General features: G+C 35.8%; 1 protein-coding gene across 2 annotated transcripts in view; it reads right to left on the bottom strand.

Annotated features, from left to right (window-relative positions):
* The window catches only part of SPTBN1 (spectrin beta, non-erythrocytic 1), a 184,539-nt gene that overhangs the window by 70,067 nt on the left and 101,897 nt on the right, over positions 1-12,575 (bottom strand). For both annotated transcript variants that reach the window (XM_032215418.1, XM_032215419.1), the window contains one exon: positions 4,904-5,055. In XM_032215418.1, coding sequence (XP_032071309.1) covers positions 4,904-5,055 — 152 coding nt within the window. The remainder of the gene's footprint in view (positions 1-4,903; positions 5,056-12,575) is intronic.

The raw sequence follows: 12,575 nt of genomic DNA, 5'->3' as shown, positions 1-12,575 counted from the left end.
GAACAAAACTCAAAAATAATAGTTATGAGTAAAATAAGAGGGTTAAGAATGGTGAAATCCAAATGAAATACAATAGAAGGGGAAATAATATAAGGTGAGCGGTATCGATTGATGATTGCTATTATAAAGAACAGGAAGTTCCTGTTCGTATTGTATTGTATAAATGCGGTGTACGCCTAATTTGTGTGTGTATGTATTTTACATGTTTGTTAATAAAAATCTTTTTTAAAAAAGCAGGTCTGATACTTGTGGGACTATTTATGTAAGAATACATGAAACGTCTTTGTATTTATAATATCTGATCCAACATTTTTGTCTCTAGCCATAAAATGAAATATTCTTGGTAGCAGTTTGATTGTGGGTATATTATGCATTCATGCAGAATGGAGTGAAGCTCTTAGTCTGGGAGAAAGACAGTATGATGACCCTGGACTTGGAAAAGTAACATTCAATTCCTAGTCCAGAAAAATAGTCACACAATTAATAATAAATTCCAATGCCTGAAGTCATTATGAAACCAGTAACCTGGGATAAGGAAGCTGGATGGCAAGGAATGCAAACCTCCTCCTTGATCCACTATTGTATGTTTGTTTAAGATTTTGAGTTAGGAACTGGGCACACATAAACAAGGCAACTAAATGCTTTTTAATCTCTACCCCACACAGACATCACACACATACTCTTCATGCTGTAAAGGGCGAAATTCATCAGAGATTCTGTTTGTGTGAGCTGACCTTTGGGCTCACACAAATTATAAAGCAATTATTGTTAAAGGTTCAGTCATTTTTATGCAACAGCTCATTGTGTGTTGGTGTATGTGGTTGGAAAGGAAAATGCTATAGTCATTTTACATTCACAGAGTATTTTTACATTTTATATCCATTTGTCTTTTGATCCAATGACTTTATGAGCCAGATTTCTAATTTAAAATGTGCTTATTTCTCCAATTCATCTTTCCCCCTCCAGGCCTCCCAGGCTGCACTGAAATAATGATATTGGCTTGGCTGTCTGGAAATTCTTGAAATTATAATCCTAACTTATCTAAATGACACTAGTTTGGGGAAGGCTGGCCCAAAGTCTTTACTAGATATTTTATTAAGTGAAAATAATCTCTCTCATTTTTCTCTGCTCTCTTAAAATACTCTGGATTGAGTGTACAAGTAAAGGTATGCAGAATAACAGAGTTGGGAAAGGACCTTGGAAGTCTTCTAAAATGATCACATAATAAAAAAATAAAAAACCTCCACAACAAAAAAGTAATAACATCACTGGAGTTGTTCAGCAACATGACATAAAAATGATGGGCCCACTGAGTAGGTACAACTTGCTGAACACCAGACAACAAATAACTAGATTTTGAACCAACTTTGATTTTTGGCTGGTCTTCAAAATCAGCTCCATGTATAAGCACTGCATAGTCTAACTGTGTGATGAGTAGAATGTGAGTCTCTCTATTGAGGCCTCCTGTGCTCCAGGTAGGTCCACAAGTGGTGTACCAGTTGCAGGCATGCAAACGACCTTCTGGATATGGTCTCCGCCTATGACCTGAGGACTAGTCTTGAGACTAGGAGAGCGCCAAGTCACAGACCTACTTCCTCAGGGAATGTGCTTTGCCTTCAAGATCATACACTGGAACCAATACAGGGTGGCAGCCCTGAAGATCCAAAGAAAAAGATGACCACCAATATACGATCTTTAAGGCAAAGCACAATCCCTGTGATGGATAAAAAATTCCATCTGGTTAGGATTCAATTTTAGTCTGCTCTGTTCCAACCAAATCCCTGTGACTTTCAGAATTTACCCTCAAAATGGATGAGTTATATTTGCATTCATTTAGTCCAGTATTCTGAAGCCTTGTGACATATTTCCAAAAAAGCAAGGAAGGAAATGCAATATTGGAAATAGTTCTTAGTGATAGCTTATCTAAATTCTAGATTGCAAAATGGAGAAGCCCTTAGTTCCAAGCATGCTTATATTGTACAGTATGTGTTATTTCCTGGTATATGCAATACAAAATAAATATTAGAATAAGGAAAAAAATAAGCAAAAAAGTTTCAAAAATGGAGTTTTTAAACAGAGAAATGTTAGCAAACTGCCTTATTTTGATGTTTATTTGTAGTTGAAGGTATGTTATATTTTTAAAGAATGGATTACTTAAAGGAATTGTGCTGAAAAAGACTTGCTGTATAAATTGTTAATTCTAAGATTTGCTCTTTTCATCCTTGAATGAAAATATGCTCACATTTTATCAGAGGGTTGTCATTTAAATGTACTTCTGTGCTACTTGGTATTTATGTTTGTTTAGTTAACTGTAGACTTTTAAAATGTTTATCATGAATGTTTTAGGATGAAGTGCTTTATAAACTACTTAGAGTCTGTTGACTGTAACACAACTAACACATGATTAAATCAATAATAAATAAGCTAAACTAAATGAGTCTGTATTTATTTGATTCATACCTCACCAAAATGGTTATCAAAAAATAAAAAACAATGCAAAAATAAGAAATATAGTGAAAATCAGTAATACAAATTATTAAAAGCTGTTAAATGCATTCCATATCCTGGGAAGTCGTTTTCCCAGGAAAAAGGTATCTAAGAACAGAGGTATTTTCCTATTTTATTTTATTGCAATTTGGCTATTTTTAAAAGTTCAATATGGTAAATCTTCTGATGAAAGGTAGCTTATAAATATTTACATAACTAAGTATGTAAGTTACTCAGCACAGTAAAAGCCATATAGTAACAAATAACTGACAACAATACTAAGTACAATCAAAATCATCACTATAAAATAAAATTGTTGGAAGTTGAGAAAACAATGTACTTCATCCACAAATTAAAGATTCTTGGTTCACATCACAAAAATATTGTTGTTTTATTATATCCAATTCTTGGAGACTATCTAGACAAGTCCCTGCAAAAGTGGTTTGTCATTCTTAGGGCTGAGAGAAAGTGAGTGGCCCAAGGTGGCTTTATGCCAAAAGCAGGACTAGAATTCAGTCTCCTAGTTTCTAGCATTTTGCCTTAAACATTACATCAAACTGGTTTTCAAGAAAGGAGTTAATCTGGAATAAAAGAATATTTAGTTATTTTTTGCCTTGAATATGGGGTAGCTCCAAGGCAAAAACAGATTTCTCACTATGTAGCTACTGTTTTATTCCATGTTGCAAAATGGCTGTTACTGAGTTTTTGTGGCTGTGAGTTCGGCCACCTCTGCTGTGAGCCATGTCCTTACTGATTGTTTAAGGCATATAGTTGCATTCAAGTAATGCCTCTTTGCATGAAAGGGTGGTACACACTTTTAAGAGGCCAGCCTTGAATCTAACCAAGTTATAAAACTTTTGCTCAATCTCTTCTTTTGGAGGAAGGTTGTTAAGGTGGAGGTTCGCATTCAGAGGACCCTGCATGAAGTGGATTATTTAGATCCTTTTTAGCACTTAGCACTTATATACCACTTTACAGCCCTCTCTAAGCCCTCTCTAATCACAGATTCAGCATACTGCCCCCAACAATTTGGGTCCTCATTTTAGCGACCTCAGAAGGATGGAAGGCTGAGTCAGCCTGGTGAGATTTGAACTGCCAAATTGCAGTCAGCCAGCTGTCAGCCTGCAGTACTGCAGTCTAACCACTGCATCACTGTGGCTCAGTGGTTAGACTCAGGGACTTTTAGTCTAGGTTCAGGTCACAGTACTGAGATGTGCATGATAATGATCTTTGGACAGTGTGGTATGTGATGCTACAAATATCCTGGGTCTCTCAATGGCTTTCAATATTATCGCCCACTGTATCCTTCTGGACTAATTTAGAGAGTTAGGACTGAGAGGTACAGTTTTGGAGAGGTTGTCCTCCTTTTTCCATTGATGTTTCCAATCAATATTGGGGGTGGGGGCAGAAATCAGTGCAGGGAAAAGGGAAAGAGGTAAAAGGAATATATAACGTTCCTCTTTTTCTTCACGATAGCCACCTGTGAAGCAGGTTGGGCTGGAAAATAATGTCTGGCCCCAAGGGCTAAGAGTGAGCTAATTCTTGGCTCTCCCCACTTCTCGTCCAACACTTTAACCACTATCCTACTGCACATGCATTAGGATACATTTAGGAGTTGATTTTTGCCTAAAACAAATCTATTATTTTATTTCTTGCTGTAGATATTTTTCTCAGATGCTGATGATAAAGGATAGGAAAGAATGCACTTTCTTTTGGAAAATATATAAAATAGTTTGGCAGCTTTTAAGATTTTCGGTGGTTATGCCACTTTTATTATACTTCTGAAATAAATAGCAAGACACTCCCTCTAAACATATTTTATTAGGATTTTAAAAATGGGAAATGCATTTACTATACCATGAAGAAGGTAGGTTAGGAGAAATTACTCAAGATTCGAAGAACTTTCTTCAATTTTGCATAATTTCATAACCTCTTATTTCTAATGGGAGACCTATGTTATGAAACCCTCTATTGAGATGAAACTAGTCTCCCTAAGAACAGTTTGAAAGGGGATCAAGGATATTTATTCATCCAACTATTTTAGCATTCAAATGTTTTAAAGTTTAAAGTTTCGGGTTATTTCAATTGCAGTTTTATGCTTATGACTGATGGGATTTACATAGGTCGTCCAGTACTGTTAACTCTTTTTTCTAAAGAACTCTATAAATAAATAGAGGCTCCTTTAAAAACATCTTAGACCACTGAACAAGGCTCAGAAAATATGAAAATATTGTCAAATATTTCAACCAGTGTAGTGTAATAAAAACTTTTAAAAGGAGTGGTCTACACATCTAAATTAGCCCATAAAATATATTTAGTAAATATTTCAATTTTGTACTTTGGTTTATAAAAGGAAATTGCAAAAGGCTTAAGAGAACCAAGAGTTGGCATTGTAGTATCTAGAACAGAAACTTACAAGTCTCTCGCCTGAAAGAACTTCCAACAGTTTGATAAGCATTCGTCCATCACGAAGATCCGTGTACAAGTCTGTAATTCTACAGGATACACGTGCCAAGTGAGAGTTAACCCACTTAGTGAATGTCTTTTTCTGTACTGCCTCTCGCTCATCTAGTGAAGAAGAAAATATACAGTAAGGCTTAGTCATAAGAAACTATATTTAAAACACAAACAGCATCTGGACAAGACATATGTCTGATCATATTTCATAGCCTATACCGATTATGCTACTCATTCAGGTAGCTCAGTACCTTCAATTCCAACTAGAAGCAATTAACCAAGAATGACCCTTGACCCTTGATAATCTATATGCATGTGTTGCCACTTATTTGTTACCCTATAATTCTTAAACAAATTTCCAGGCTCCAGAGGCAAAGATTTATCACAGATCATGATGAAAGCACAAGGTGAGTATAGTATGTGGTTCATCTCCCTCCTACAACCCAAAACTAACCTCATGTATTGTTAAAGTTTTCTCCAATTTGCTGGCCTCAAGATGTGCTGGGTAATGATTAGGAAGGTAGTAAGCTTTGATCTAGTTACTTTCTCTCAGCCCAAGTCATATGGGCAAATGTGTGGCTGAGTGAGATTTGTTCAGATTGTTCAGAACAAGTTTTAGTTTGGCTACTTCAATCACTTACAACACGTCCAATATACAAAGTTGTTGGCTCTGCACAAGCAGCAGCAAAGAGCAAAACCTTTTTAGTAATACTGCAGGGTACTTAACAATGGCTTGAAGATGGAAGAAGGCGGGGCTTAGCAGTGAGAAGATGGAGTTTCAGGCTACTCCTGAAATTCCTCTATACCGAAGGATTTTTGGACGGGTTCTTTGAACTCTAGCTGTCCCGGAGAAGACAGTGAAGGTGAGGAGAGACCCAGGACCTCAGAGATACCCGCAAATCTCTGGGGGGGGGGGGTATTAACTCCTCGTGCCAATTCCTTTCTGGATTAGCTGCGTGCTAACTGAAACTGCAGGTTGCCCCTAAGAATGCTAGAAGTGATGTCATCTGGTAAGCTGATTTTATTATCCAAGAGAGACTGTTCGCGTTAAAAACTTAAGATAACTGAAACCAAAGAACAGGGAAATTTAGCGGCGAATTGGCTTTTTCTAATGGATTTATGGTGGTTACTTTACTTCTTAAATGCTTCAAGAAACTCCTCGACACCCTCCCCCCTCTGAATCTCCTTAAGTGGATCGTAAAATTTATTTTCTACTAATTAGCCCGTCACGATTCGACACTTTTATTACTTTACTACTCGGCTTTGTTTACAATCACAGCCTGTGAGAGACTAAGAAGTCTGTGGGGAAAAAAAAAAAGAGTTTGCAATTTTTAACTGCAACACACATCATGGCGTCCCAAAATACCTCTAAGATTTCATTTCAGAGACTTTTTTCCGCATGTAGAGGACTTTTTGATTCTTATCAAAGACTGGAAAGAAAACTGGATCATCTGATTTTAAAATATGAAGCAAAAACTGAGATTGTTGAATGTTTAAATGCTCCTGAAATACAAACGGAAAATGTGAGAAATGGTGTCTGGTCTATCTCAGAGGAAGAAAGGAGGGGGGAAGCTATAAAGAAGACTCATTTAAAAAGACAGAGTGCAGGAGGAATGGAAAATCCACCCTTGAGAATTAAAGTTAATTTGGAAAATTTCACAAGCCCAGGACAACATTATTATTATTTCGTCACTGACATTCAGAGTCCAAAGGTGCCCAAATATCTTTGTCTGGATTTGATTATGAAAACATTTGGTAAATTTATCCAACGCGAGGCAATTGGCTGGAGAGGATCTTGCTATTGGAGAGACACTGGCTGATAGATGGAATGGATAGTAATATATACAATTTGGAACTGGCTGACAGATTGAAGAACACAATTGAAAACTAGTTAAACCTAATTGCTTTTTCTTGTAACAGATATAGTTGAATAATAATTGATATTGATAGTAATGTATATAATGTGGAGTTGATATGATAACTAACAATTGGAAGATTATACATAAAGAGTATTAACTACAATAATTATCACTATTAAAAACTAAATAAAATACATACAATCAAATGTTAATCAATACTGGGAAAATGTTATGATATATGATATAATTAAATATTATGGATGTCCAGCTAAAATAGGATATGAGGATTTGATGATAATAGAGGATTTTATAAATAAGTAAATGAATTGTCAGCATGTGTTATGGATTAATTATGTAATGCATAGCTAAGGATGAAGGATGTTTAAATAACCATAGGTAATTAAAACTGGAGGTATAATGATGTTGATATGGTAAATATTCGAGTTAAGATATTTGAATTAATATGAGTTAATGGAAGAGAAGCACCAAAACATGTTGTAACCAGTTGATATACTTCTTTTTTTTTCTCATGATGGACACCTGTGTTTTGTTTCGTTTTCCTGCCTTGTCTCTTGTCGTTTTTGTCTTTTTTTGTATTATTTTTATTTTTTATTTTTTATTTTAATTTTTATCTTTTATCTGTCCTTTTTTTTCTTTTTTTTTCTTTTTATTTTTATTTTTTCCTCTCCCACCGGTGTGGGCAGGGATTGTTCAAGATTATTACTTTCATCAATATTGCTAAATAATAATTACAGTTAAATGAAAATGGATATATAATAATGCCTTAGTTAATATGAGTTATGTTGGTTGACTGTGGAGGAGATGTACTAAAACTTATCTGTAATTGATTGATATATTTTTTACAGATGTAAAGAAAGATGTGTACCTGTTTTAAACTAAAATTAAAAAACATTTATTAAAAAAAAAAAACAATGGCTTGAAGATATAAAACTTCAGACTACTGTCACAACCTAATATATGAAAGACACATCCATCAGTCCCACAATCCATTATCCACACTGCTTGCTCACTATATTTTTCAGTTGTGTATACAATAAGTGGCCATGTTCCAGTAAATAGATGGAGGGCTTTTTTTATACTAGGAGCAATCCTGGGCCAATGCAAGTAGTCCTCAATTTACAACCATTTATTTAGTGATCAAAGTTATGACATTGTTGAGAAAAATTATTTAAAACCAACAGTCTGTGGTCGCATGATTGTGATCTGAGTGCTTGGTAGACCCTGTGTATTTATGACAAAAACAACAAAAAATGCCAGTAAATCTGTATAAGATAACTACCGTACCAATAAAACTTGAAAGAATTTTGTCCTTGGCAGATTTAGCTCATGTAACTAAAAGCTAAAAGGGGTAAAAGAAAACTAAGCAATAGGTGTGAATTGCTTTCAAAACTGTACCAAGCTTGAAATTAATCAAATTGAACAGAAAGCCAAAAGCAAGCAGAATCCACTTAATTTTCAGGAATGTTTTCATGACTGTTTGTTCAGTCAACTTATCAATTATAATTGAGCTCCAACACCAGACAGGTCCATCATCTGACCATTTAATGTCTTTTATTTTACACACAAAATGGCATACATTGTACATGGTGATAAAAGCATTTTGAAGTAGCTTCTAGGAAGGATTTGAAATTATGTCCTGTGTGAGCCCTTTTCAGATATATTTAATACCCTTTCAGAGCTTTTTATTACACTGTCATTATATCTGGAGGGAACGGTTTTGAAGGCACAGTTACCTTGTGGCAACAGGCAGAGTGATTAAATTTCTAATCTCTTTGTTCTTTCCAGTTTAAATATTTAATTGCTCTCCTCTAATATAGATTGCTGCAACATCATGGGCAGGTAATAGTCTAGGTCAAAGAAATGTAACCTGTGGCACTCCAAGTATTACAACATTACAATAGTCCCAAGGAGCATTCTGATGGGAGAATGATACTCAGAATTTTACTTCAGCAATATTTGGAGGGCCACAGGGCAGTGTGTCCCTCTAATCAAATAATGCCTCCAGGTAAATCAGGGCAGCAATTCCTGACAAAACTATAAGCCTCAGGGAAAGGATCACTTCTAAGTGTTTTTTTTTACCTTCTCCATAACCTTTATAGGTGGAAGCCAATTCTATATGTTACCTTCCATATATAGATATTTCTCTCTTATTTCCCAATGTTTTAAAATCTTGGTGACCACATCAGGATAAATGTTCCTCTTTTTCCACACCATAAGGTAAGGTTGCTGAAGCTGATATAATTCACAGGCTGAAGAAGGAAGTACTTCATTACCAAGTGGAAACCACATTGCTAGCACTACCTTATTGAGAAATACAAATGAACTGATTCCTGAAAATTGAGCTGCTCTTCACTAAGTTAATATCGTGTTTCCCCAAAAATAAGACAGGGTCTTATTTTCTTTTGACTCCCTGAAATAAGCGCTTGGCCTTATTTTTGGGGAGGTCTTATTTTTGAGGTGCAGGAGGTAGCGAATGTATTGCAATATTTTCGGGGAGTGCTTATTATCCAGGGAGGTCTTATTTTCAGGGAAACAGGGTAGATATTTTCCTATGTGACTTAATAATTATATAATTCCCTATGCATAGTGACTTAATAATTATAACTCTGTTTGGTGGCTGGTAACAAATCAACATCAACAAATCAATAGTTTATAAATATATTATGCTAATTATTATGTTATATTGTGAGCTCCCCTAATTGTTTGGAACCAGGAAGAACCTAAATTGAATAAATAAATACATCAGAAACATTATTTTTTAACTGCTCAGTAATAAAAGTTATTCTACCATATTGCAGAAATCTAAAAAATATTGCATATGAAACTCTACATTGTTTAATATCTTTATATCCCACCTGGATACCTCTAAGTTAAAGTACATCTAAACCTGTTTAGCTTCAGCAAAATGATTAAATCAGACACTGGCATATTGTACAAGCAATCATGATGTCACTACACAAAAGATACAAATTATGTAACTTGCATCATTTGGATAGAGATATCATGACATATTATTTATTTCCTCTGGCTTTCCTTGCATATCTCTATAATGTTAGAGCATGTTCTGACATCAACAGAACTTTCAATATCCATAGAGAGGAGCCTTTCACAACCTGGCGACTTTTATCAATTGGGATTCTCCCAGTTTAAGAACAAATGAATGGACAAGGTATCTGTAAAGTCAAGCCGCCTTCACCTTTTAAAGCCGTTACGCCCTGAGAGGGCTCACAGGCAGAGACCCACAAAGGCTCTTTGCCCCTGCAAGGAGCTTTAGCCAGCCAGGGTCACTCCCAGCATGATGGAATCAATTCAATCAAAGTACTCACAAAACCCAATATCACAATTATTCCTCTCAGCCTGGAACAAAGCAATGATGCATCTATCTGCATTGAGGGACTGAGTCGGAACTGGGCTTTGCCTAGCAAAAGGGGCGTGGTTTCAACAACTGTCAGGCTCAGTCCTCGCAATGAGTGGATGAAGGTCAACCCAGTCTGGATGCTACCTCCACCACTATGGAGAAAAGCTATATGTATGTAGGTTTTCTTTTGTGACAGGTGATTTTGAGATCTCTCTGCAATCAGCGTGAACTGATGCAATTGTACTGGAAACAGGAAAGTTATCTGATCATCTCATAACTATGGAAGCTGATTGAAAGTGAAAAGGACAGTATGATGAATTATTCTAAGAGGCAGTGATTGGAGAGGCAAATTGAATTGTTCAATAATGAAATTTCCTCATTTTTTTCTCATTCCTCCTCATTTTTCTTTCTTCAATTTCTGTTTTAAGTTGGGCAAGAATAGATTTGTTTTAATTATGTAAGCCATTCTGGAAGTATGCTAGTCATTCAAGATAACCAATGATAATAACCGATGTGAGATCATTTCACAGATGGACAAAAGTATCATACGGAATAGGCGTGGCAGAAGACTATAAATGAAAATTTCTGAAGATTTCTAATTAAAGCCACAGGATATGGGTGGTGCAGCAAATATCTAGTACTTTGCAATAACATTTATCTCCCTGAATGTGCACAGGGAAAGAAAAGGGAAGGAGACAATATGTGCATCATGAAAGTGCACACAGCAGGAAAAGGGAAGTAGCTCTCAAAAGTTTACACTGATAACACAAACTTATCTCCAAGCAACACTAAGGACAGACATTTCCGTTGGACGGAAACCCCAAAGGACACAATGTTGTCCAAATAAAGGATTGGCACTTGAGATTTCTGGTCAAGGTTTGAAGAATGGAGGGAGAGGTCTCTCTAATGGATGTTTGATAACAAGTATTCCATATCTAAACAAATTAAGATCCAATACAGTGTATACCAGTAGTATCCATGCTAGCTGAGGGAATTCTGGGAGTTGAAGTCCACAAGTCTTAAACTCACTTAAGTTGGGCACCCCTAATCCAGTTTATAAACTAGTAGAAGGTTTTTGACTGCTAATACTTTTGTGCAAATAAAACTGAAATAGGAAAGCAAAGAAGAAAAATCTCTAAGCTTTAGTATTTGTCATCCGTAAAAGAGGAGTGTTGGCTGTACCCAAAAAGATATTTGACATATTCTACTGAAAATTTTAAGAGATTTCTCATAGTACACTAAAATATGGCTTGCTAATTAACTAAATTAGGATCTACTCAGAATTTTGAGATTTTTTGTGTGCTCTCACAAAACTGTTTCTGGCTGGGTTGCCCATTCACAACATAATTGCCAAGCAGGACATAACCTCCAATTCCTCTCCTCCTTTCCTCATTGCAGGACAGTTTCCATTGCCCCAGTTTATTTTGTATTTCTTTATATTTTCTAAGTAGGTAGCATATTTGGGGAGGATATTGTTTACACAGAATAAAGAGTGCCACTTTGAGGCCACATGGTCTTCTCAATGGTAGCGCCTGCTCTATGAAATTATCTTCCATGTAAAATATGTCATGCTCCACTGCTGCTGTGTTCAGAGATATTTTAAAAGTCCAGGTTCTATTATCAGTTACCCCTGGATGTTAACTACTCCTAATATGTTTTTAATGGGTTATTTTTATTCTGGCTTCCAATTTGAAATATTATTTCATAATAAAATTAATTACAGGATTGTTTATACTGTCGAATGATACCAAAATATTAAGTGCTATTGGTTTTGAAGAATATACCTCTGTGCTGGGATGACCATGCCTCCCACACTGGCTGCAGAAAAAGAATACTTCAGAAGGATCTTTCTTTGTCTCTTCCTTGGGAGCAGTTGACTAATGTGAGAAATAGAAAGCTGGACTAAGACAAGCCCTGGACTGAGCTAGCAGACTGTTCTGAATGTGCGTTTTGTATTGGGATGTAAAAAGTGAGCCAAATTTTAATGAGTTATGGACAATAAATGCTTGCAGCTGTTGATGGACTTTAGTCCCATTTTATTTGTGTATTGTAATTCCCACCTGTTATCAAGAAAGGATTTATACTTTAACATGCTTTGAAACATCTTCTAAAATAATTGAATTAGCACAGAAAATACAATTATTATAGAGTAATGATGACTCTAGCCAACACATTTCCCAACTATTCAATTATCAGTTACCTGGCATTTGTATTGAGTTTTATAATTCCTTCTCTTATGTTCCCATAACCACAATAGGGTGAAGGTCACACTTTTATTCCAGAGGTAATGAATGATGCCAGCACTGACTTGCTCATATCTGTTCAATGATCTCAGAGCTGATGGAGAAGTTGAGCTGAAGTCCTAATCTGCTTCTCTGGTGGAATTTATGTGC

The sequence above is a fragment of the Thamnophis elegans genome, chromosome 4, assembly GCF_009769535.1.
Source record: "Thamnophis elegans isolate rThaEle1 chromosome 4, rThaEle1.pri, whole genome shotgun sequence".
Taxonomy (NCBI): domain Eukaryota; kingdom Metazoa; phylum Chordata; class Lepidosauria; order Squamata; family Colubridae; genus Thamnophis; species Thamnophis elegans.
This window is presented reverse-complemented; position numbering and strand designations above follow the sequence as displayed.